The sequence below is a fragment of the Moschus berezovskii genome, chromosome 11 (assembly GCF_049115385.1).
Source record: "Moschus berezovskii isolate FMDL1 chromosome 11, NW_MosBer_1.0, whole genome shotgun sequence".
NCBI lineage: Eukaryota > Metazoa > Chordata > Mammalia > Artiodactyla > Moschidae > Moschus > Moschus berezovskii.
The window spans coordinates 38,473,344-38,499,208 of NC_142470.1; the positions used below are offsets into that span (position 1 = coordinate 38,473,344).

At 41.3% G+C, this 25,865-nt stretch overlaps 2 protein-coding genes, 1 non-coding gene and 1 pseudogene across 8 annotated transcripts in view; 2 read left to right on the forward strand and 2 right to left on the reverse strand.

The window, feature by feature from the left end:
- Window positions 1–7,936: 7,936 nt before the first annotated feature.
- LOC129539867 (uncharacterized) lies at window positions 7,937–21,897 on the reverse strand. Its single transcript, XM_088841780.1, has 3 exons — window positions 21,530–21,897; window positions 20,882–21,055; window positions 7,937–8,969 (listed from the first exon to the last, which is right to left on the reverse strand). The coding sequence occupies exons 1-3, from the start codon at window positions 21,895–21,897 to the stop codon at window positions 8,432–8,434; spliced, it is 1,080 nt and encodes a 359-aa protein (XP_088697906.1). The 3' UTR covers window positions 7,937–8,431.
- Window positions 17,954–19,596, reverse strand: LOC129539866 (phagosome assembly factor 1-like; annotated as a pseudogene).
- Window positions 21,288–21,358, forward strand: TRNAG-CCC (transfer RNA glycine (anticodon CCC)). Its single transcript has one exon. It is a non-coding gene; the product is annotated as a tRNA-Gly (tRNA).
- TIA1 (TIA1 cytotoxic granule associated RNA binding protein) overlaps window positions 21,614–25,865 on the forward strand; it is a 37,810-nt gene continuing 33,558 nt past the window's right edge. For 2 of the 6 annotated variants that reach the window (XM_055401245.2, XM_055401246.2), the window contains exon 1: window positions 21,641–21,921. In XM_055401245.2, the coding sequence (XP_055257220.1) occupies window positions 21,896–21,921 (26 nt within the window). In that variant the 5' untranslated portion in view covers window positions 21,641–21,895. Of the gene's footprint in view, window positions 21,922–25,865 lie in introns of all 6 variants that reach the window. The other 4 variants (XR_016038556.1, XR_016038555.1, XM_088841276.1 and 1 more) reach the window with 4 other exon arrangements.

Sequence of the window (25,865 nt, forward strand, 5' to 3'; positions counted from 1 at the left end):
ACGCACAAAAATAAATTCAGAATGGATTAAAGACTAAGTGTAAGACTTGAACCATAAACCCTAAACCAGAGGAAAACATAAGCAGTAAGCTCTTTGATATCAGTCTTAGCAGTATTTTTTTGGATATGTCTTCTCAGGCAAGGGAAATAAATGTAAATAGAAACAAATGAGACTATATCAAGTTACAAACTTTTGCATGTGAAAGAAAGTATCGATAAAATGAAAAGGTCATCAACTGAATGAGAGAACATATTTGTAAATGATATATTCAATAAGAGGTTAATATCCAAAATATACAAAGAACATAGACAACTCAACATTAAAAAAAAAATTCAAAATGGGTTCAGTTCAGTTCAGTTCAGTCGCTCAGTCGTGTCCGACTCTCCGCGACCCCATGAATCACAGCACGCCAGGCCTCCCTGTCCATCACCAACTCCCAGAGTTCACTCAAACTCATGTCCACAGAGTCGGTGATACCATCCAGCCATCTCATTCTCTGTCGTCCCCGTCTCCTCCCGCCCCCAACCTTTCCTAGCATCAGAGTCTTTTCCAGTGAGTCAACTCGTCGCATGAGGTGGCCAAAGTATTGCAGTTTCAGCTTTAGCATCAGTCCTTCCAATGAACACCCAGGATTGATCTCCTTTAGAACGGACTGGTTGGATCTCCTTGCAGTACAAGGGACTCTCAAGAGTCTTCTCCAACACCACAGTTCAAAAGCATCAATTCTTCGGCTACCAGCTTTCTTCACAGTCCAGCTCTCACATCCATACATGACCACGGGAAAAACCATAGCCTTGACTAGACGGACCTTTGTTGGCAAGAACAGACATTTTTCCGAAGAAGACATACAGATGACCAACAAGTATATGAAGACGGTCAACTTTACCAACCATTTGAAAATGCAAATCAAAACCACAATGAAATATCTCCTCACACCTGTCAGATGGCTATTATAAAAAAGACAACAAATCACAAATGTTGGCATGGATGTAAAGAAATAGGAATCCTTGTGCAGTATCAGTGAGAATGTAAATTGATGCAGCCACTGTGGAAAACACTACAGAAACTCCTCACAAAATTAAAATAGAACTACTTAGACCCAGCAATCCAAGTCTAGATATTAATCTAAAGAAAATTAAAATACTAATTAGAAAACATGTATGAACCCCTATGATCACTGCAGTATTATTTATAGTAGCCAAGATACAGAAGCAACCTAAATGTCTATCAATAGATGAATGGATAAAGATGTGGTATAAATAATGGAATATTTCTCAGCCATAAAAAAGGATGAGATCTTGTCATCTGCAACAACATAGAGGGACCTCGAAGGTATAATGCAATGTGATTAAGCCAGACAGAGAAAAACAAATACTGTATGATTTCACTAATATGTGGAATCTAAAAAAAACAAAACAAGGAATTCCCTGGTGATCCAGTCGTTAGGATTCCACAGTCTCCCTGCTGAGGACCTGGGTTCAATCCCTAGTTAGGAAACTAACACCCCACAAGTCATGCAGCAGCCTAAATAAATAAATAAATATAATTAAAAAAAATAAAAGCCAAAACAAATGAACAAGCATAACAAAACAGAAACAGTATCATAGATGCAGACAATTAACAAGTGGCTGTCATTGGGGAGGGACTGGGGAGAGGAAAGAAATAGGTGAGGACGATTAAGAAGGTACACACTTCCAGTTGCGAAATAAATGAGTAACAGGTATGAAACACACAGTGTGGGGATTATAGTCAACTATGCGGAATCTTTGTATGTTGACTTATGACTAGAATTATTGTGGTGACTCCTTTTTAATGTTTGGAAATATTGAATCACTGTGTTATACATCAGTACCCAACAGTATTGGTACTGTACTGGTATTGTATCTAACAGTAACAGTGTTATAGGTAAATTGCATTTCAAAACAAACAAATTCGTAGAAAAAGAGACCAGATTTTTGGTACCGGAGGTGGATACGGAGAGGGAAAACTGGATGTAGTCAGTCGTTAAGTATGAGCATCCAGTTACAAAATAAATAAGTATTAACACTGCTCTGTGTTATATATGAAAGTTGTTAAGAGGATAGATTCTGAGTTCCGGACACAAGGAAATACATATATTCTTCTGTTTCTTTAATTTTGTATCTATATGAGATGATGGATGTTTCTTAAACTTACTATGATCATCACCTCATAGTGTATGTAAGTCAAATCACTATGTTGTATACCTTAAATTTACACAGTGCTCTATGTCAATTGTACCTTTAAGAAAAAGTGGGGAAAAAATGTGAACAAAACCTTAACATAGTTACTAACAGCTCAAAGCTGCATCCTTGGGATGACCCTAGAGCCCTTTTCAGTGCCTGAGAAAACACAAAGCTGCAGAAAGAAATTACTGTCTGTAGGAACTTCCCTGCTAATCTAGTGGTTAAGAATCTGCCTTGCAATGCAGGGGATATCGGTTCGATCCCTGGTCAGGGAACTAAGATCCCACATGCCCAGGAGCAACTAAGCCAATGCACTATAACTACTGAGCCCATGCACTGTAACTGGTGAGTCCCTGTGCCTCCACAAAAGATCCTGCATGATGAGTGAACATCCCACATGCCACAACTAAGACCCAACGCAGCCAAATCAACAAACGTATTTTTAAAAAAGAAATTAGTGTTTGTTCCACCAAACACTTTGAGTACGTGCATGCCTGCTGTTGCTAGGTCATATCTGACTATTTGCAACCCCATGGACTATAGCTCAACCAGCTCCTCTGTCTGTGGGATTCTCCAGGCAAGAATACTGGAGTGGGTTGCCACTTCCTCCTCCAGGGGGTCTTCCTACCCAGGGATCAAACCCACATCTCCTGCATTGACAGGTGGATTCTTTATCATTGAGCAACCTGAGAGATAGAGCCCCTATCTTCTAGCCTCTTAGGAATGGTATGAGTCTAACTATGATAAGCACAAGTTAAGGAAACCCTGTGAGTTTCACTTGAATTAATCCTTGCTTCTCATTTTCAAAAACTTTACTTCCTTGATAAGCACAAGTTAAGGAAACCCTGTGAGTTTCACTTGAATAAATCCTTGCTTCTCATTTTCAAAAACTTTACTTCCTTGACTCTGCTGCTGCTACTGAGCTCCTAATCATTCCACTCCCTATATCCTCTGTGCCTTTCTAAAAGAGCAGATTATCTCTGTACAAACTGAAGTGAAGTGAAAGTCGCTCAGTTGTGTCCAACTCTTTGCAACCCCATGGACTATACAGTCCACGACATTCTCCAGGCAAGAATAGTGGAGTGGGTAGCCTTTCCCTCCTCCAGGGGATCTCCCAACCCAGGCATCAAACCCAGGTCTCCTGCATTGCAGGAGGATTCTTCACCAGCTGAACCACAATGGGAGCTCAAGAATACAGGAATGGGGCACAAACTGAGCTATCAGGGAAGCCCCTGTACAAATTGATATTGATTTCAAGTCACATTGGAATTTCTGTATTGCAATAGTATATTACTGACACAAATTTAAACTTAGTGTCCACACTGTATTCAAACTGAACCTTCCCCTATTGTGATAGTATATTATTGACTACAATTTAAACTTTAAATATTGCCCAACTTTTTTTATCTTTGACAATATTGATATTTATAATTCTGCCAAAGCTCCATGTTTCTTTCAAACTACCTTGAAGAAATTCATTTTATACCTTCTCATTTCCCCATAGCTCATTTCTTTCTTATTCTAAGTAATCTAAATGATTACCTATTCTGTCTTAGACAGCATGTTGCAGCCTGGCGGGACACAGACCAGGACCTGCCCCATGACTCCAGGGTGCGGCAAACTGCACCCTCCTGATTGTCCTAGTAAGCATGCTGAAGGGACATTTTGGGGCGGGACATGCTCTCTGCTCCACTTCACTGCCTACCCCTGCATCCGTCCTCATGGAAACAAAACAAGATACTCCTGATCAACAGCAGAGCCTTCGCTAATCAAACTCCTGAGTATAGCTATTTCCTAATGATCTCATGTGACTTCTGGTAATAAAAGTGCGGGTTGAGAGGAGCCATTTTGTCTTCCTGCCATGGAGAGCAGGAAGGCCCAGACTCCCCAGTTGCCAAATTATACGTGTCTGTCCTTTCATTGCGCTCGGCCCACTTTCAGGTCTTTCTCACCCGCTGTGCTGGATGCAGCAACAATACAGAAAATTCAGAAGCAATATGAAAAGATAAACACATTTGATTCCATAAAACTGAAACATTCTCAGATAGCTAGAGATAGAATTTTAAAAGTTTTTAAAAAGACATGAGAAAAAAAATCTGTCACTAATGTGACAGGCAGGTCAGGTGGTCTGGAATTCCCATCTCTCTCAGAATGTTCCACAGTTTATTGTGATCCACACAGTCAAAGGCTTTGGCATAGTCAATGAAGCAGAAATCGATGTTTTTCTGAAACTCTCTTGCTTTCTCCATGATCCAGCGGATGTTGGCAATTTGATCTCTGGTGCCTCTGCCTTTTCTAAAACCTGCTTGAACATCTGGGAGTTCACGGTTTACATACTGCTGAAGCCTGGCTTGGAGAATTTTGAGCATGACTTTACTAGCGTGTGAGATGAGTGCACCTGACCTGCCTCTTGAGAAACCTGTATGCAGGTCAGGAAGCAACAGTTAGAACTGGACATGGAACAACAGACTGGTTCCAAATAGGAAAAGGTGTACATCAAGGTTGTATATTGTCACCTTGCTTATTTCACTTATATGCAGAGTACATCATGAGGAACGCTGGGCTGGAAGAAGCACAAGTTGGAATCAAGATTGCCGGGAGAAATATCAATAACCTCAGATATGCAGATGACACTACCCTTATGGCAGAAAGTGAAGAGGAACTCAAAAGCCTCTTGATGAAAGTGAAAGAGGAGAGTGAAAAGGTTGGCTTGAAGCTCAACATTCAGAAAACAAAGATCATGGCATCTGGTCCCATCACTTCATGGGAAATAGATGGAAAAACAGTGGAAACAGTGTCAGACTTTGTTTTTTTGGGCTCCAAAATCACTGCTGATTGCAGCCATGAAATTAAAAGACGCTTGCTCCTTGGAAGGAAAGTTATGACCAACCTGGATAGTATATTAAAAAGCAGAGACATTACTTTGCCAACCAAGGTCCATCTAGTCAAGGCAATGGTTTTTCCCGTGGTCATGTATGGATGTGAGAGCTGGACTGTGAAGAAAGCTGATCGCCGAAGAATCGATGCTTTTGAACTGTGGTGTTGGAGAAGACTCTTGAGAGTCCCTTATACTGCAAGGAGATCCAACCAGTCCATTCTAAAGGAGATCAATCCTGGATGTTCATTGGAGGGACTGATGCTAAAGCTGAAACTGCAATACTTTGGCCACCTCATGCGACGAGCTGACTCACTGGAAAAGACTCTGATGCTGGGAAAGGTTGGGGGCGGGAGGAGAAGGGGACGACAGAGAATGAGATGGCTGGATGGCATCACCGACTCTGTGGACATGAGTTTGAGTGAACTCCAGGAGTTGGTGATGGACAGGGAGGCCTGGCGTGCTGTGATTCATGGGGTCGCGGAGAGTCGGACACGACTGAGCGACTGAACTGAACTGAACTGAACTGAATGTGACAGGCAAGATTGTAGTTTATATCAGAAATATACACAGAGCTCTACATAGGGATCAATATAAATACACTAGGTATATAAAAAGCAAATCAAAAAAGAGAAAGCAAGTACCATTGGTCAAAAAAAAACCACACATGAAGAGATGCTAAACTCCAGTAGCAGTTTGTTTATTTTTTTTGTTTGTTTTAATTTTATTTATTTATTTTTTTGCATTACAATAGTTTAATATGAACAATCAGAACTAATTAACAGTATAACAATATTTTACAACTGAAATAATTAAAATAAACTATAAAATTACTACATAAAACAGGTCTGATCTAGCTTATTTACTTTCTATAATCTCTTCAGTGCTGCAAAACCATTTATTTCTTTTTTTTTTTTTCATGTTTTAATAAACACTTCGTCTTTTTGTATTGCTTTTTTTTTCATCACAATAATAGAAATATAACATCATATATCACTGTAAAACACATTTCCACATAAATGCTGATAAGCACAAAATATTTTTCATCATTTACATTTTAACTGTAATAATATATGGCAGAATTAAAGCTGCATCCATCATGTGTCTAACTCACCTTGCTGTAATGAATTTTTAAATGTAATGGTTTCTGTCGCAAAGTAAAATCGTACATAATGTCTAGTGACACAGTACGCTGGTGGATGGGTGGATTTGGAAAATGGAAATGCAACTTCATTTTTAATTAGATTTATAAACTTCACCACCTCCACCTCCAGCCAGCTTCCCAACCCTCCCTCCCACCACCATTATTTATTTATTTATTTATTTATTTAAAATGAGGCTTTTAATTAATGTTTGACAGAGCTGATTCAGGTTGAATAGACTAAATTTCTTTAAACAAACTTACTTATACTCCAGAGTCCTTTAAAAACTTAATAGCATTTATACATTGAAGGCATTTGATTTTCTTGTAACTAGCACTTCAAATGCAACAAGCATTTGAAGCAACAAGCATTTGACCCAACAAGTAAAACTTTCTACAGTTCATAACTTTTATAAATAAAATAAATTAAATGTACAGTGAATAAGTTCTCTGAAATATTTCAATATTTCTGCAGGTTTAGTAACATCGTAAAATACATTTCAACTAAAATTCACAAATCTAAAAACCTGTTAGGCATTTTTAGGCGTTTTAAGTTGGAAATGAAGACCAATGTTACATCGTAATATGCCAATTACAAATAGTACTTCAAATAGCAAATACTACAGTTTGTCCCAAACTTTAAAAACTATTCATGAACTCAACACTGAACTATTGATGGCTATGAGAATTGTTTCCTAGCCTTTTTGAAAATTTCAACCCATTTACGTTTAAGGTAATTATTGATAACTACGATCCCGTAGCCATTTTCTTTATTACTTTGGGTTCAAGTTTATACACTCTTTCTGTGTTTCCTGTCTAGAGAAGATCCTTTAGCATTTGTTGGAGAGCTGGTTTGGTGATGCTGAATTCCCTCAGCTTTTGCTTGTCTGTAAAGCTTTTGATTTCTCCTTCATATTTGAATGAGATCCTTGCTGGGTATAATAATCTGGGCTGTAGGGTATTTTCTTTCATCACTTTAAGTATGTCTTGCCACTCCCTTCTGGCCTGAAGAGTTTCTGTTGAAAGATCAGCTGTTATCCTTATGGGAATCCCCTTATGTGTTATTTGCTGCTTTTCCCTTGCTGCTTTTAGTATTTGTTCTTTGTGTTTGATCTTTGTTAATTTGATTAATATGTGTCTTGGAGTATTTCGCCTTGGGTTTATCCTGTTGGGGACTCTCTGGGTTTCTTGGACTTGGGTGATTATTTCTTTCCCTATTTTAGGGAAGTTTTCAACTATTATCTCCTCAAGTATTCTCTCATGGTCTTTCTTTTTGTCTTCTTCTTCTGGGACTCCTATGATTCGAATGTTGGAGCGTTTAACATTGTCCCAGAGATCTCTAATATTGTCCTCATTTCTTTTAATTCGTTTTTTTTCCTGTTTCATTTATTTCTACAATTTTATCTTCTAGTTCGCTAATCCTGTCTTCTGCCTCTGTTATTCTATTGTTTGTTCCCTCCAGAGTGTTTCTGATCTCATCTATTGCATTATTCATTGTATATTGACTCTTTTTTATTTCTTCTAAGTCCTTATTAAATCTTTCTTCCATCTTCTCAATCCTTTTCTCCAGGTTATTTATCTGTAACTCCATTTTGCTTTCAATATTTTGAATCATTTTCACCATCAAAATTTGAAATTCTTTATCAGGTAGATTCCCTATATCTTCTTCTTTTGTTTGTGTTGGTGGGCAATTATCTTGTTCCTTTACTTGCTGGGTATTTCTCTGCCTCTTCATCTTGCTTATATTGCTTTGCTTGGGGTGGCCTTTCCCTCTTCTTGCAGTTTGTGGAGTTCTCTTTATTATGTAGTTTCTTCGCTGTGTGTGGGGTTGGACGGGTGACTTGTCCGGGTTCCCTGGTTAGGGAGGCATGTGTCAGTGTTCTGGTGGGTGGAGCTTGATTTCTTCTCTTTCCTTTAGAAGACAATGGCTGCTTTTCTGGGAGCCTGATGTCCTCTGCCAATATTCAGAAGTTGTTTTGTGGACTTTACTCCGCATTCAAATGTTCTTTTGATGAATTTGTGGGGAAGAAAGTGGTCTCGCCGTCTTATCCCTCCGCCATCTTGTTCCTTCCTCCCCAGAACACTGGATTCTTATATTCCACTTGGTCGTGGAGTACCTCTTCCCAGCTGCTCCAGCAAGGCGCAGCCGCTGTACCTTACCTTGGACGAGGGGTATCTCCTCAAGGCCGCCCCTCCTGCTTTGAATGTGGATCAGCTCCTCTCGGCCCTCCGGTGCCCAAGCAGCCACCGCCTCCTGGACGTGGTACAGCTCCTCTCGGCCACCGCCCTAACCCTGGGTGCGGGGCAGCTCCTCTCAGCCACGATTCTGCACGTGGTCGGTTGCGCCGGGAGCCGGGCGTCTCTCGCGTCTGCGCCGCCGGGAGCCGGGCGTCTCTCGCGTCTGCGCCGCCGGGAGCCGGGCGTCTCTCGCGTCTGCGCCGCCGGGAGCCGGGCGTCTCTCGCGTCTGCGCCGCCGGGAGCCGGGCGTCTCTCGCGTCTGCGCCGCCGGGAGCCGGGCGTCTCTCGCGTCTGCGCCGCCGGGAGCCGGGCGTCTCTCGCGTCTGCGCCGCCGGGAGCCGGGCGTCTCTCGCGTCTGCGCCGCCGGGAGCCGGGCGTCTCTCGCGTCTGCGCCGCCGGGAGCCGGGCGTCTCTCGCGTCTGCGCCGCCGGGAGCCGGGCGTCTCTCGCGTCTGCGCCGCCGGGAGCCGGGCGTCTCTCGCGTCTGCGCCGCCGGGAGCCGGGCGTCTCTCCTCCAGTAGCAGTTTGAAAGTGAAAGTCACTCAGTCATGTCAGACTCTTTGTGACCCCATTGACTATACAGTCCATGGAAGTCTCCAGGTCAGAATACTGGAGTGGGTAGCCTTTCCCTTCTCCAGGGGATCTTCCCAAGCCAGGGATCGAACCCAGGTCTCCCACATTGCAGGCAGATTCTTTATCTGAGCCACAAGGGAAGCCCAAGGGGAGCCCAAGGGAAGTAGTACTTTAGATGAATGCAAATTCAAACAGGGAGATACAAGTTTTAATTGATTATATTAGCAAAAATTAAGACTAAAACAATTTAATGCAGAAGAAAATGACATGAAGTAGCTGATGATCTCAGGAACTGACTTTGTTCATGTGAATGTGAATGAATAAGACCTTTAAAAAACATTAGTTATTAAAATATGTAGAGAGAGATACCACATATTTCAAAAACGCCAAATTTTTGAAAAATTTCCAAATAGGAAATCTATTCTATAGAAATAAAAGAGCTAGTTACAAGGATATATATATATACTAGGACGCTTAATTACAACATTATTTGTAGTATGGGGGAAAACAGGTATAAAATAATAACAGACCTAAGGGAGAAATTGACTGAAACGCAATAATAGTAGTGATGTTAACATCCCACTCACCAGGACTTCCCTCGTGGTCCAGTGGTTAAGACTCCCAATGCTGAGGGCCCAGGTTCAATACCTGACTGGGGAACTAAGATCCCGTAAGTCAAGCAGCACAGCCCCCCCCCAAAAAAAATGACAGCAAATAATAACTGTTGGTGAGGATGCAGAAGATAGGAAATCCTTGTGCACTCTAGGTGGGTATGTAACCTGGTGCAGCCACTGTGGTAAACCATTTGGATAGCAAAAAAAACCCACCAGCTATGCAACATGGCCAAAAAAAAAATTACAACAGAACTGCTATACAATTCAACTGCTTCACGTCTGAGTAATTATCAGAAAAAATAATAATAATTCAAAAAGATATGTGTACCTTCATGTTCACTGCAGTATTATTTACAAACAGCCAAGATATGGAAGCACCTTAAGTGCCCATCAATAGATGAATGGATTTAGACGAAATACTGTGTGATTTCACATATGTGTGGAATCTAAAAAACAAAACAAATGAATAAACATAACAAAACAGAAACAGAGTTATAGATACAGAGAATGACCAGGAAGTTGTCAGAGGTGGAGGTCATATGCAGGAGTGAAATAGATGAGTGAGATTAAGAGGTACAAAAACAATAAAATTAAAAAAAAAAAAAAAACAGTGGACCTTGAATGTATGTCAATGAATGATATTTATAGTCATTTATTCAATTTGCCATTGAATAAATTGTGGTATATTCTATGAACTCTTTGCAGCTGCCTTCTCAGTACTCTGCAGGTACCCCAATGAGTTCTCATACCAAGATCTTACTGTTTTTTGGTTTTTTTTAATATTTACTTATTTGGCTGTAGCGGTTCTTCATTGCTGCATGCAGGAACTTTTAGTTGCAGCCTGTGAACTCATTTGCAGCATGCAGTATCTAGTTCCCTGACCAGGCATCGAACCCAGGACCACTGCATTGGGAGCACAAAGTCTTAGCCATTGAACCACCAGGGAAGCCCATATCGTATCAAATGATGACCTGAAATTTTTATTCTTGGAGACTTAAGGGGCACTGGTACATAGTGGGATCTGAGTGGGGTGCTCAGGGAAACATAGGTGGCCATGTTTTTGTTAAATCTGGCTTAATTGAAAAACAAGTAGATACATGGTCTGAACAAACTGCTAGTGAAATGAAAGGTTGAATTATTCTGCTCTGAAGAAAAGGGACATTTGCTCCTTCTGGCCACAAGGTGTCCTCAGGCAACTGAGAACCTAGTGGAAGCGTCAAGATCAATCCTTCCAATGTGGACCAGTCTCACAGGGAATCCTAGCACAACCATTAAGGAAATGCTGCTCTTACTGAGTCGCACGGTGTAAAGACAGATCATCTAATTCCCTGAGCACCCAAAGCAGTTTTAAACTATCAGAGGGAAAAACAGAGACATGTCAAAGTGTCAAAAATACAAGGCTAACTCTTTGGGGAGCTTAAACTGAGAAACAATACACATCTGATCCACCACACTCTTCTCAGAAAATTGTTCAGATCATATCTGAGTTAGGGTACCAAATTAATAATAGGAAATTGTTCCTCAAAAGCCTAACAGCTCGCTGACAGGCACCTATGGGAACCCCAGTAGGGCTTATGTACAACACTTATGGACAGGGAAGTCTGGTGTACCGCAGTCCATGGGGTTGCAGAGTCGGACATGACTGAGCAACTGTACTGAACTGAACTATGGACAAAACACTTGCAAATGCTTATTTGGGAACTGAGGAACGTTGTGCCCCCAAAACGACCAAGATGGGGCTCTTCTCACCTTTCCAGGCTGGCTTTGCACATGCAGTTACATAATGCCAGCTTGATCAACATCTTTTCAGAATTCAGACCCTAAGGGAACAAGTTCTTCTAGGAGGAACTTGCTTTTCTCTCCCTAAGCCTTGAGATGTAAATTTTCTACCAGGGCTCTCAGAAAGTCTTACCTTACTCCTATCTAAACCATCTGCAATCCCTGAGACCGAGAAGAAAAAAATGGAAAACAGGCCTTTTTAAACTCACACAAATAAAATTTACTCCAATTGTTGGGGCTTCGCAGATGGCACAGTGGTGAAGAATCTGCCTGCCAATGCAGAAGACAAAAGAGATGTGGGTTTGATCCCTGGGTCAGGAAGATCTCCTGAAGGAGGGCATGGCAACCCAATCCAGTATCCTTGCCTGAAGAATCCCTTGGACAGAGGAGCCTGGCAGGGTTGCACAGAATCAGACACCACTGAAGCAACTTGGCATGCACGCACTCCAACTGCTATTTACAAACTAGTGAGTTTATATTGTAATACCCGATTCATGACTAGATTTGAAAATGAAGTCATGAAATCTCTGGTTGTGTCTGTCTATATATGTGTGCATGCTCAGTCACGTCTGACTCTACGATACTGGAGTGGGCTGTCATTTCCTCCTCCAGGAAAGGATCAAATCCGTGTCTCCTGTGGCTCCTGCATTGGCAGGTGGATCTTCTACCACTGAGCCACCTGGGAAATCCTGTATGTGTGTAAGTTATAGATATGATATATCTTTACTGTGAATGACTTTAGCAAAATTAACTCGTAAATTAATTGTATTTAATTGGCTTAAAGAAAACTAAACTCTTACATAAATACTCAAATAGAAAAGAAACTAACTCAAATGAACTTTAGGTTCATATGATTTGAAGAATACTCAAAAACAGTTTTACTAGAAGACAAATAAGGTCTTATTATATGTTTAAAAAAATCAGCAAGAAAAAGAACTTGATTTGATGAAACCAAGATTCTTTCATCAATTGCATTGTAATTAGATCTTTAACCACCCCTTTTAAAGTCTTGTCATTTAACAGACAACTATTGTTGCTTTCTGATGCTTTGGAAGAAGATGCTTCATCTTCAAGAATATTCATAATAAGGACCTTTTGACAATTACAGGTTTCTAATAACTTTCAAATCATACCACTAATCTGAGTAAAAAATTAAAGAATTCTAATGGAAAATTGATGATGGTTTCATAAACCCTTAACAGACAATGAAGATAAACAAGAATTAGCTACAATAGGACTGAATGAACTGATGAATATGGTTATAATTTTTATGACTTTTTGTCTGAAATATTATTGGCTTTAATATTTGTTTTCCAATTTTAAGGAAATATTTCCCCTTAAGCTAATAATGACTTATAGCAACTTGGTGTTAGTCATTCAGTTGTGTCCGACTCTTTGCAACCCTACGGACTGTCCATAGGCTCCTCTGCCCATGGAATTCTCCAGGCAAAAATAGTGGAGTGGGGAGCCATTCCCTTCTCCAGGGAACCTTCCTGACCTAGGGATCAAACCCAGGTCTTCTGCATTGCAGGCAGATTGTTTACCAACTGAGGCACCAGGGCAACTTGTCCCTTTTTAAGCAGAATTTAAATATTTATCCTATCTCCATAACTGCTCATTCTAGATTTGGAAACTCTTAGTGAATTTTCTTATTTTTAGGCAATATAGTTATTTGAGAAGTTTAATAAGAATTTGTCTCCCTTATAACAGCACATAATTGGAAACACTGGTAATATTACTTTGGCTTTTATTTGAATATCAAATTACAGGGTATTTATAGAATCAAATATGACCAAACAGCTTTGAAGAACTAACGTGAACTTTATGACACCAAAAAGCCCCTTGGAAAACAACCTGGTACTCTGCTTGCAGGGTTCTCAGCAGCCTTGCTAGATAAATAAAGAAGTCCACCTTCTGGCTGGTAAAGGAATCTCCAGATATTCTGGAGACCTCTAGAAGACAGGAATTCACCCAAATCAATAGATACCACGCAGTCAGAATCTAATAGCAAGCCCTTGAGGTGGCTTTCCTGCCCCTGAGAATCCTTTTAAACGTTCAGCCTGAGATTCCTTATGAAAACTTCCAGCAAAGCCAACTTAAAGGCCTATAGAATCAATTGCTGCTGCTAAGTTGCTTCAGTCGTGTCTGACTCTGCAACCCTATGGACTGTAGCCTGCCAGGCTCCTCTGTCCATGGGATTCTCCAAGCACGAATACTGGAGTGAACTGCCATGCCCTCCTCCAGGGGATCTTCCTGACCCAGGGATCGAAGCCACATCTCTTATGTCTCCTTCATTAGCAGGCAGGCTCTTTATCACTAGTGCCTTATGTAAATAATCAAGACAAGTTTATTGAAACCAGGTTTATTTTGCAAACAAATTAACCTTAATTTGGCTATATTTGGTGGAAACGAGGATAATTTTATTTTTCCAGGTACCTTTTTTTTAATGTAAAAAAAATTAATTATTTTAATTGGCACAATATTGTAGTGGTTTTTGCCATACACTGACATGAATCAGCCATGGGTGTACATGTGTCCCCCATCCTGAAGCCCCCTCCCACCTCCCTCCCCATCTCATCCCTCAGGGTCATCCCAGTGCACCAGTCCCGAGCACCCTGTCTCATGCATCGAACCTGGGCTGGTGATCCGTTTCACATATAATATACACGTTTCAATGGTATTCTCTCAAATCAGGAAATGAGGATAATTTTAGAGAGAAAAAAATTATGTTTCAACAATATAACTTTGTGGATATTAAATTCTAGTGTTCAATTTTTTTTTAATTTACTGCCTAACATTCATTTCCTGAATGGCTTCTCATTACTATGCTATATTATTGTTAACTTTAAATTTTTCAAGGGTATTCTAAGTTTCTTTCTGAAGCTTATCACAGTAATCTATCTTTGGGTGAAGATCAAGTACCCCATGACCTGCAATCAGGCAGATTATGCATACCAGGAAAGACATTATTTAAAGGATTATCTCCAACCTAGATGGAAGATCCTTACCAGGTATTCTTAACTAACTCACATACAGTAAAACTGAAGGAAATTGACTTTTGGATTCTTATTTCCCACTTCAAAAGGGCCCTGCACTGGGCTGGTATATAGAGAGACCTGCTGACTTCAACTCACTTTAATACTTTGCTCACATGGAAGGGAAACAACACCCACACTAGGACAAGACAATATCAGAAGTAGAGAGCTATCCTAAGATGCTGGACCTGACCTGTATGATCATTTATAGTTTCTTACTGATTTCTTGGACTTTTGTATAAACCAACTTTTTTCTATCACGGACACAAATCCTATGTAGAGTTTTAAATTAATTCAATTGTTTTACAGTCAATAGCCTATGTCCAACTTTTCCAGGTGTACTGTGGTGGACTTCTCTCCAAGGCTCTAATTGGATGACACTTAGAAATTTTATTTTAGAAGAAAGATACTCTAGGACTGTACAAGTTACTGCTGATATCACTAAGTGGGACCCTCTTACCCAGCCAGTTAATGACATTTGTTTGGAGTATGGCCATGAATACTCCTTTTCACTAGATGCTAAATATATTAGTTAGCTTCTACTAAAATCCAGTGGATTCATGGAACAAATTTATGGCCTTGGCTCTCCCTAGGCTGGTTGGAAAGATGCACTATTAGTTTTACTCATGCTCAAGGTCACCTAGAGGAGGTAGCCTTTGAAACTGCCCTTGTCAATCTGCCTTTAAAGTGAACACACAGGGATCAATCAGTCTTCCACCGGTATGATCACTTAGTCAACAATATTTATTCCTTCATTTGAAATAGAAGATGTCATTATTCACAGAGCAAGCCTTAAATGACAGTAACCAAGCCATTAGCTTGCTTAATTTCCATGACGGGAAAATCCCGTGGCCCTTGATATTTTAACTGCTTCCCAAGAGGCTTCTAATATAACCCATATTGTGACACAAATGAAGAATCCAATTTCCATTCTGAATGACCTTTCGAGTTTAGGGGAGATGCGAAGAAAATGGCTTGGTTTGGGAAGGAAGAGGTCGTATCTCTACTAACGGCATTGTTACTCTTCTTAATAGATTTATTTATTTGGCTACACTAGGTCTTAGGTGCAGCACAGGGTAGCTTCTATTTTCATTGTGTCTTAGTTGCAGCACACAGGACGTAATTCCCTGACCAGGGATCGAACCCAGGCCCCCTGCATTGGGAGCACAGAGTTTTAGCCACTGGACCACAGAGAAGTCCCTGGCATTGTTATTCTTGATGGTAATTTGACTACAGTTTGTGTGACTTATAAAGTGATGGCTTCCTGCATTTCATGCCGTGTATCACCAACTTCTACTGAGATAGTAACATCTAAACTGCCTGAAATGATTGATCACATCTATAGTTCCCTATAAAATAATGAACATTCACAATGCATATACAATGTAACATTGGCTTAAGTTCTATTGGACAATTTGGATTGACTGTCAGTCCTTGCCAGACATTCTACCAATATCTACATGCGTGTGTGCTAAGTTGCTTCAGTCCTGTCCTACTCTTCTTAGACACTATGGACTATACCCCACCAGGCTTCTGTATCTATGGGATTTTCCAGGCAATAATACTGGAGTGGGTTGCCATGTCCTCCTCCAGGGGGTCTTCCCGACCCAGGGGACGAACCCGAGTCTCCTGTGGCTCCTGCACTGCAGGCAGATTCTTTACCACTCAGCCACAGAGGAAGCCCCTCTACTAGTACAATCCCCCCTAAAAGAAAAGAAAGAGCAAGCTTTTAGAACCAGGAATGGAGGGATATGATGGACCTAGAGCAGGTAAGCAACCATTCTGGGTGGCATCAAGGGACCAAATATTTGATTACCAAATGCCTTCTATCAAGAGATTAAGGATCAAAAGAGGGAGTTGATGAAATAAAATAATGTTTAAGGCACGACAAAAAAATTTAAACATAAAACTCTCTCTGCTCACTTAGGCCACTACTTCTCTTTAGTGTGCACTGTGCTTCCTCAATTGTTTTAACCAGATTTCCTTAAAAGACATAGGAATTCCTGCTTGATGGTAAAGACCAATTATTTCTGGCACCAGAAAAGTAATTCCTTAGGATATAACGTGAGGGATTGAGCATGGGGGTATTTTATTTCTTCTCCTTCTCAACTGAAGAGGATTTTCATTTCCAGCTCAAATGTTCTTCTTATTTTATTATTATTATTTTTTTGGCTGGACCATACACCATGCAAGATTTTAGTTCCCCAACCAGGGATTGAACACAGTCCTGGGCAATGAAAAGCACTGAGTCCTAACCACTGGACTCCAGGGAATTCCCACATTTCTTTCTTAATCCTTAATCTGCATCTGCACATGCAGATTTGGACGATGCAAACTGTCATTTGTTTTGTCTTCAAAATGTATATAACTGTGCATTAATTTCTTCCTTTTTTTTTGTTTTTAGTGCTAACGTTCCAGCAACAGCACAAGGTGAGCTGTTGCTGAAGCCATAGGAGGAGGACTATGGGCAGGGCATGAGGAATGTCCCCTCATTCTAGGAGGATGGGAACAGTTCTGGCTGCCCCAGGGTGGGATGTGTGAGGGTCTTTGGCCAGGCCACAGTCTACATAGGAAAACAATCAGTCACAAAGTTATGGGAATGTTACACAAGCTTGGCTATCGGCCCAGGCACTGCAAAGGAGCCCAGGGCAGGTCCTCTGCACATTCGTTGTTAAAAACTACAGGGTGAGGGTATACATGAGTTTATTACAAAAGAGTTGTACTTACAAAAATCTGTACACACAGGTGAAAAACTCTCAAAATTCTCATCTATGTGTCACAAGTTGCTAAGCCAAAATATTAAAAACAGGGTAAAATTATAAACTTCTCAATTCTTTTCCAAAGGATTAATATTTTCAAAACACATATGCTATTTTCTTTAGCAAATCCCACAGAAAGACTGAGCAGCCAGCCCTCCTTGAGCCCCAGAGGTCTTGCTCCATGAATGGCCTGGCCAGGAGACACTGTCCAGAGTCAGGGCAGGGGAGCCAAGCCCACAGTGCAGAACAGAATGCTGAAACACACCCAAACGAAGGAAGATGTCTCTAGCTAAAACCTTGGCATTAAATGAAAGAGGCAAACAGGATGGAAACATGCAGTCCTACCAGACAGGTCGGGGAAGAGTTAGGAAACAGGCAACCTTTCAGGCTGGCACCAAGAGCAGTGGGAACCAGGCCCGGGCACATACCTTGATGGTAGAAAGTTTGTTTCAACCAGTTGGGTGTGCCTACTAGGCCTGGCAAGGAGCGCATACAAGAAAGAAACAGGGGAGGGTAGGTGGGCCATCTGGCCACAACCAGCTCATCAAGTAACTAATGTGGATATAGTACAAAAAAAGTCTCCACTAAGTACTATGGGCATGCTCCCTGCTTGCCTTAATGGTCACATGGCCACGTTGGGCCAAAGGAAGGACCTTGTCCTTATCCTGAATGCCTGTGTCCTCAATCACAGAAAGAGTCCCAAAAAAGACTTTTCCCAGGGTGCATAGGACAGGAAAGACAGAGTCCTGTGTCCTTACATGTTAGTTGAGAGCTCCTGGTCTGGGTATCAAGGTGCAGAGTTGTGGTTCTCTTTGTAGTCTGTGTCCCCTGTTGGCACCAGCAGGTGAGAATGGGGGACAGAGGAATATCTGGACCTCTCACCTCATGGCAGAGCACCCAGCCTGAGCCCCATCTTAACATATCACGCCCTTCCACACTGGCGAGGTGTCCAAGAAAACCCACAGGGTGGCCTGCTGAATAGTATGTGATACACAGTTTCATGGAGGAGCATGGGTCCTGATGTTCCTAGGGGTACAGCTCCATGGTTCTCAGGTGGGCACCAGGCCTGGAGGGCCATAGAGAATCACCAAGGCAATGTGGTTGTTCTGCCTGACCTCAGAGACCATCTGTTGAAGGCCAAAGCAGAACGTGGAGCCAAATGGGTGGGAATTGTTTGGGCAGGAGGACTTGTGCAAGACAACAGATTTTTTTCCCCCCACAGGATGGTCCAGAAGCTCCTGAATGTTGTCCCACTTGCTGTAGGTCATGCGTGTTTCTGTCTGACCCTCTGTGTTTTCTATCTTTACAGATAGTGGAATCTTGAATTCACTGCAGTGATACATATTAAAATTATAATGTCTAGGGTAACTGGTGTGTAGGACAAACCTCTTCATTTTGTGTGTATTCACATCAAAGCAGATGTTCATTCTGAGAGTGAAGTAGTTAAAAAGTCATGGGACTTCCCTGGTGGCCCAGTACCTAAGAATCCACCTTCCAAAGCAGCACATGGGTTCCATCCCTAATGGGATCCCACATACCCCGGGGCAACTAAGCCCACATGCTCTAGAGCCTCTGCTCCACAACAAGACAGTTCACAAGCTGTAAGGAAGACTCAGTGCAGCCAAAAAAAAAAAGTAGTCATTACACCTGGATGGAACTTGCTTGTGAGGCAAAGGAGAAAGAAACTTCATCTTGTCTTCTGACTTGTAGAAGACCTTGTGTGGAAAGTCAAGCATGCTAAGAACATCTTGGAAGGAATTGCCAAAATATATTAAGATTTCAAATACCTGCATCTGGGCTATCTGGTAATAAGTTGGGTCCACAACCTGCGACAAGTAGGCAAAGTTGTAAACCTGAGGATCCACTTTCATATCAAAGATTATCTACACTCTCAGCATACATGTTGCCCAGGAAACATCTCAGGGGCATCATGGGAGCCTTGGTATCCTGTAGGCTGTTTCCACTGTACATGTACATTCATCTCACAGTTGCTCTGTGGGATACCTGGAGAGAAGCCAGAACATGGGCAAAATTGGGCTTATACTTGGGAAACTTGGTGCATGAGTCTAGCTGAAAAGAGAAAGAGTCCTCTGAGATTGAGCTGAAAGAGCTGTGCAGTGGAGTTGCCACTCCAGGATGGGTTGCACCGAAGACTGGTCAATCTGCTCAATTAAAATGCACACCACAATAGTTTAACTGTACTTTAGTCAAGTGATATATTTGAATCACCTTAAGTCTCTGATTGAAAGTTTCAAACAGTAGTTTGATCCTCTCCTGAGTCAGGTTAAGGATGAGGTCATGCTTAAAAGGGGAGACCAGGGCGAATACCTATTGCTCTTTTCCCAGAGAGCGCTCAGGCACCACCTCCAGATCCACCATTGATTGGGCCAGCCAGGCCAGGGTGGCTTCCTAAGGCAGTGCACAAGGGCTGGAGCTCCCTCACCAGCAGCAGCATGGGGCAGCCCTGTGCATTAACCTCTAATGGGCAGAAAGTCCTCAGAGCTTGCTGAAAGACTTGTCTCCCGGGTTATACTCCTCTTGATTAGAAATTGGCTTGAATAAAATTCTCTATTTCTTTTTTTTTAATTACTTATTTATTTAATATCTTGCTGTACCAGGTCTTAATTGCCATTTGCGGGAGATATATATATATATATATATATATATATATATATATATATATATAATACATAATTTTTAGTTGTGGCCTGTGGCCTCTTTAGTTGTGGCATTTGAATTCTTAGTTGTGGCACGTGGGATCCAGTTCCCTGATGAAGGAACAGTGTCTTAACCACTGGACCACCAAGGAGGTTCCTCTATTTCTTTCTTAGATTAACCATTAATCATTTTTTTGTGGACAATGTGAAATGTTCAGAACAGACAAATCTATAGAGAGGGAAGATTAGTGGATTGGGGAGGAAAAGTGAGATGGGGTATTGGGAGTGACTTCTAATTAGTAAGGGTTTCCTTTGGTGGGGGGTGAAAATGTTTTAAAATTGATTATAGAGTGGCTGCATACCTCTGTAAATATACTAAAAAACCATTGGATTATACACTTTTTTTCCTTTGACTGACGATATACAGTATCTCAGTTTCCAGACCAGGGATTGAACCCAGGCCATGGCAGTATAAAAAAAGCTCAGAACCCTAACCTTTAGGCCACAGGAAATTCCTGAACTACACATTTTAAAAAGTTGTATTGTTCACCCTCAAAATATTAATATTTGGTGTCTTTGAATAAAATCCCAAGAATGTACCACAGATTCTAAATTCAATTTCAAAAATGATTATCTAAAAGTGCTGCAGTCTAAATGAACTACTTCAAAGAAAACATCACATTTTTGGGCATGTACATTTCCCAATGTTTAAATTTTTTTTTTACATAATTTAAAATGCAATACAAAATGCATAATAAGTATACTGACGTACGTTTTTCTGCCTCCCTGGAAGAGGATAAAAATTTGTATATCTTCTTATTTCTTCAGTTTTAGAACTCTTGGATTGATCTGTATTAAATAACTGTTTCTTAAATATTTTCCACTGTACATTGATTATATCAAGGAAATTCAAATATAAAGAAAAATTCCTCAAAGATCTGGAAATATATTCGTGGCTCAAAATTTTGGTTAACACCAAGAAGACAAATTCTTAATGAAACTCTTACTTTTTATTCCGGCTGCGCCGCGTGACTTGGGGGATCTTGCTGCTGCTGCTGCTGCTAAATCGCTTCAGTCGTGTGCGACTCTGTGCGACCCCATAGACGGCGGGATTAAACCTGATTTCGGCAGTGAAAGCGTGGAGTCCGAAATACTGGACTGCTAGGAAATTCCCGGAAACTCTTTTAAGTTTTAAAAAAAAAAAAATTGTTAAGATTTTTCCATACAGAAAAAGTAGGAACATCCATGCAATCGTACCAAAATGAAAGAAAAGAAATCATCTCTTACCTGAAAAGTAACAGATTATATAGACTCTCGGTAAACTTTTACTTTTAAATGAATAAATCTTCATTTGGGGACGAACGTCCGCGTGTACTTGGTCCTAAGGTATTTCAACAGAGGAGGCTTCCGTCAGCGCCGCTGGTGTAGTGGTATCATGCAAGATTCCCATTCTTGCGACCCGGGTTCGATTCCCGGGCGGCGCACGCTGTTTTTGTCCTCGCTTTGCGTAATTTTTATAGTCTTTCTTCTTCTGAAAATACAATTTTTCATTTCCACGAAGACTTATATTTTACTATAAATGACTGTTGATACGTTCGAATCTGGAGGTGGAATTCAACAATGTTTACTCGAGTCATTAAACAGTTAACCTTTACGCCTGCGCAGTCCGAGACAACCCCCTGGCGTCGTTGGAAGCACGGCTGCGCAACAAGTGAATGTATGGACTGAGGTGTAGCCTGGCGGCCGGGAGGTTGAAAGTGCAAAGTTTTTCTGCGCCTGCGCGGCCCGGGTCACTTCCCTGGCTGCTCCAAGGCTCCCGGCTCGCCGCCATCTTGTATTGGGGCTTCATTGTTCGCGCGGGGCCCGGCAGTTCAGTGTAATTGCCGCCGAAGAAAGAGGCGGGGTAACCTCCGGTCAGCCGAGAAACCCGGCTATCCCGCAGCCATAGCCGGTCAAAAGATTTGTGAGGTAGCGAAGGGTAGGGAGCTGGACCTGGAGGCGCCGCCGCGACAGCAGCAGCCATGGAGGACGAAATGCCTAAGACTCTGTGAGTCTGGGGCAGCGATGAGGGGGGCGGGATGGTGCTCGTCCCGGAGCGTGCCTTCGGCTCTGCGCCGCTCCCCAGCCTATTGTTCCCCGTGGACGCCGCGTTGTCACGGTTTCTCTCTCTGGCGCTCACCTGGATGTCTAGGGACCGAGACTCAGGCAGTGAGGACGAAATGGAAGGAGAGGGGGCTCAGCCTCTAAATTAGTCTGCACACCGTAACTGCCGCTGCAGCGTGGCCTTTGGCCTCGTCCCGGGCCCTCGGCGGCCTTCGGCCTGGAGGAGAGACTCTCATTCAAACCTCTTTTCAGAACTCGGCGAGCCTTTTTGTCCCATGCTGTCTTTCTCTCCCGCGTCCCCTCCCCCGCTTCTCGATTAACCTCTTCTGATTTTTACAGCCGTCTCGCTTTCATCTTACTTTGATTTTCTCCAGATACCCTTCCTTTCGTTTTCTTTTCATTGATAAGAATTTTTGTCTTGAAAAATCCGTGTACTCATTTTCAGGGGTGTAAACTTTATTCTCGCAGTTGCCAACTGGGAAAAAGCCAATTGTTTTTTCTTAAACTTCTCTTTGGCTCTTTTTCTGTGGCATCCCCCTCCATCCCCGATCAAAAAGCCCCAAATCGAACCCCTAAGGATTTTGAAGCTGCAAATGGAACTCTCGTCCGGAGGTATATATCAACTGAGGGGAAGTGGATTTAATGCTTTTTTATTTTCGCTTGCTACTTTTGTGATTGACATGTCGTTGAAAGAGCGGGGAGTTTTTAATGAAGCAACAATTGATAAGTACCTTAACTAAAATATTTAGTCGCCTCTGTGAATTTTTGTAGTGTTAAGTGGTCTTAGTTTGGGATCATTTCTTTGTAGCGTTGCTTTACCCCCGCCCCAGGCATTCTCTTTTGTTTTTCGAAGTACTATCCGATGAGGTGATCCTGCCTTTGTTGCTTTTCTCGAAAATAAGAAAAAGCCCAATCAATTTTTGACGTAGCTTTCTTATTTTTATTCTTAGAATACTGGCAATTTGAGAACCCTCTGCATTAAAAAAAAAAAATACACTCAGGTTTCTGTTTGCAACTCTGGATATTATAGTTGTTACGAAATATAATGTAGTCAATTACTTTTTTAGCGCCAAAAAATTGTTTTGTAATCTATGAGAAATATAGTTACTCTTTTCTTAATAAATAAGTAGAAATTTTTGCTAGTTTATCTCATGTTAGTGACCTTTAGTGTCTTTTTACTAGGATGCAGCAATTAGCACATGACTTTTGTGTTTTGAAAGATTGTATCTGTAGATGAATACTCCCTAAAAAAAAAATCATCAACCCCATAGAGTTTATGGAACCCTGTTTTCCCTTTTGCCTTTTCACTGCAAGTATGATATCCAACAGCATACTGGATTAAGAAACTGCCTGTCTTTTTATATTATAATGTCTTCAAGGTTCTTATTTCAAAATTTTTAATTTCAGAAACTGCCAAAAATAATCTGAGCTTAACCTTTTTAGTATGTTGATTTGGGAATATCAAATAATGAAGACAACTTCAGCTTTCCCAGGCCAGTCTACAAAAACATGCAGTACTAGTCTGGGGACAGAGGACCAGCCATTGTGGGAGAATTAAGGAAGTTTTATTCAACAAATACTTGTGTTCACTGTTAAGCCCTTTATGTGCTTGTTTAATCCTCATCAGAATTCTGCAGTAAATGTGTCCATTTTGCATTTGAGGAAAAGCTTAGATTAGAATTTAAATAAGACATCCCAAGTCATATACCTTTTTGTTCATCAACCTGCCACTCTGCTGACCTCAACTTGGACTCAAGTTTATGACTGATTTTGCCTTGTATACTCCCAGAACACCACATCCAAGAATCTTTTCCCCAAGTTCTCCATACTTTAACATTTCCTAATATCTCCTCCCTTGCTTCTACCTTTCTCAACCAAAGCTCCCATTCTTCTAGTGAAACCAATCCTGATTAAACATGAGTAGGCGCTCATCCCCAAGTTTTGCCAGCAACATTTTTACTTTTAATGTAAAATGTTTGTATGAATAACCTTGGGAGTCAGAGACTCTTGATATGTTCTTAGCAATTTCTGATCCATGGTAAGTGATCAATAAAATTGTTTTAAAAACGGGTACAGTTTCAAGCAGTGAATCAAGATTTTACTCATTCTTGAGGGTAAGATATAGTCTGAATTTCAGTATTGCCCGTGTACCTAAATGGCTCAGAGGAAATAGCTTCATTTGCCCCAAATGAGTGTACAGCACTGTCTCTTTAGAGACTGCCAGTATTCAGTTTCTTGTCAGCAGTACTCTGGAAATGGTACAGTTTACCCTTGAACAATGCAAGGGTTAGGAGCTGTAGCCCTTGAGCAATCAAAAATCCATGCATAACTTTTACAGTCGGACCTCTGCATCTGTGGATTCAACCAATTGTGGATTGTGTAGTACATATTTAGTGAAAAAATCCATGTATATGAATGGATCCACGCAGTTCAAACCCATGTTGTTCAAGGGTCAACCATGTTATGAGAAGTGATTTGATTCTTGATACTTTTTGAAGATAAAGCTACAGGAATTGCCAATGGTTTGATGTTGAATGTGAGAGTGAAGTCGACAATAACTTTAATTTGCAAATGTGTAATTATCAGTCATCCAGAATGTTGGCTTGTTGCAAAATAAAAATGAGAACTGCCTTGAGAGCCTGGATGTCTTAGTAAGTCTTCTGGGCATGTTTGTGTGTGCTCAGTTGTGTCCAACTCTGTGACCTCATGGATTGTAGCTCGCCAGGCTCCTCTGTCCGTGGGATTGTCCAGGCAAGCATACTGGAGTGAATTTGTCTCCCATCTCCCTTACCTTTTGCGTTGCATACGGATTCTTTACGTCTGAGCCACCTGGGAAGTCTTTTCTTCCGACTGATTTGTTTACAATTGGCCGTTTGTATCCACTGATGTGAAACCCTCGCTATGATAAGCCAAATGTAAGAAACTTGAGCATCCATGGGTTTTGGTATCCATGGGAAGAGGCAGGTCCAAGAACCAGTCCCTTCAGAGTAACAAGGGATGGATGACTGCATATGGTCTGATATCCCAGTGAAGGAGATGCCAACTAATAAAATTAGAGGGTTTCTGCTATCATGCAGCAGACTGTCTTTTGTGAAGAAGAGACAGTTGTTAAATAATAGTAAGGTTGTGATGCTGGCATATATGGCTCTTACCAAGTTCCATCTTCAACTTCAATGGAGCTTGCTAGATTGTTCATGGAGAGATTAGATACCATCCAGCAAAAGCAGAATCATCTCCCCAACACATGAGAAAAGAACAGACACTGGCCTGCACCCATTTTATCTTCTGCCTGTCCAGCCCATCATGGCAGCAAAAGGTGTACCTCCTCCCATCAGAAGCAAACCCCAGGTAAAGGACTTAGTTTTGAAGGAAACTAGAATACTATCTTGAGCTGCAGACACTTGGGGGCTTCGCAGGCAGCTCAAATGGTAAAGAATCTGCCTGTGATGCAGGAGACATGGGTTTGGTCCCTGGGTCAGGAAGATCCCCTGGAGAAGGAGATGGCCACCTACTCCAGTATTCTTACCTGGAGAATCCCATGGACAGAGAAGCCTGGCAGGCTACAGTCCTTGAGGTCACAAAGAGTCAGACACGACTGAGTGACTAATACATACATATGTACTATGTACAACAAGTATTTACTGTTGTACCTAATTTCTTTTTTAATTGAAATATAATTGATACACTGTATTATATGTTACTGGTGTACAATTTTAAAGGTTATACTCCATTTATAGTTATAAAATATATTGCTATTTTAATATAAAATGTTGACTATATTCCCTGTGGTATATATCCTTGTCATAATTTCATAATTAGTAAGAGACATACACCTTTTACCCCTGAACTAGAATAACTTCAGCAAAATGGATTAATTTTCTATCACAT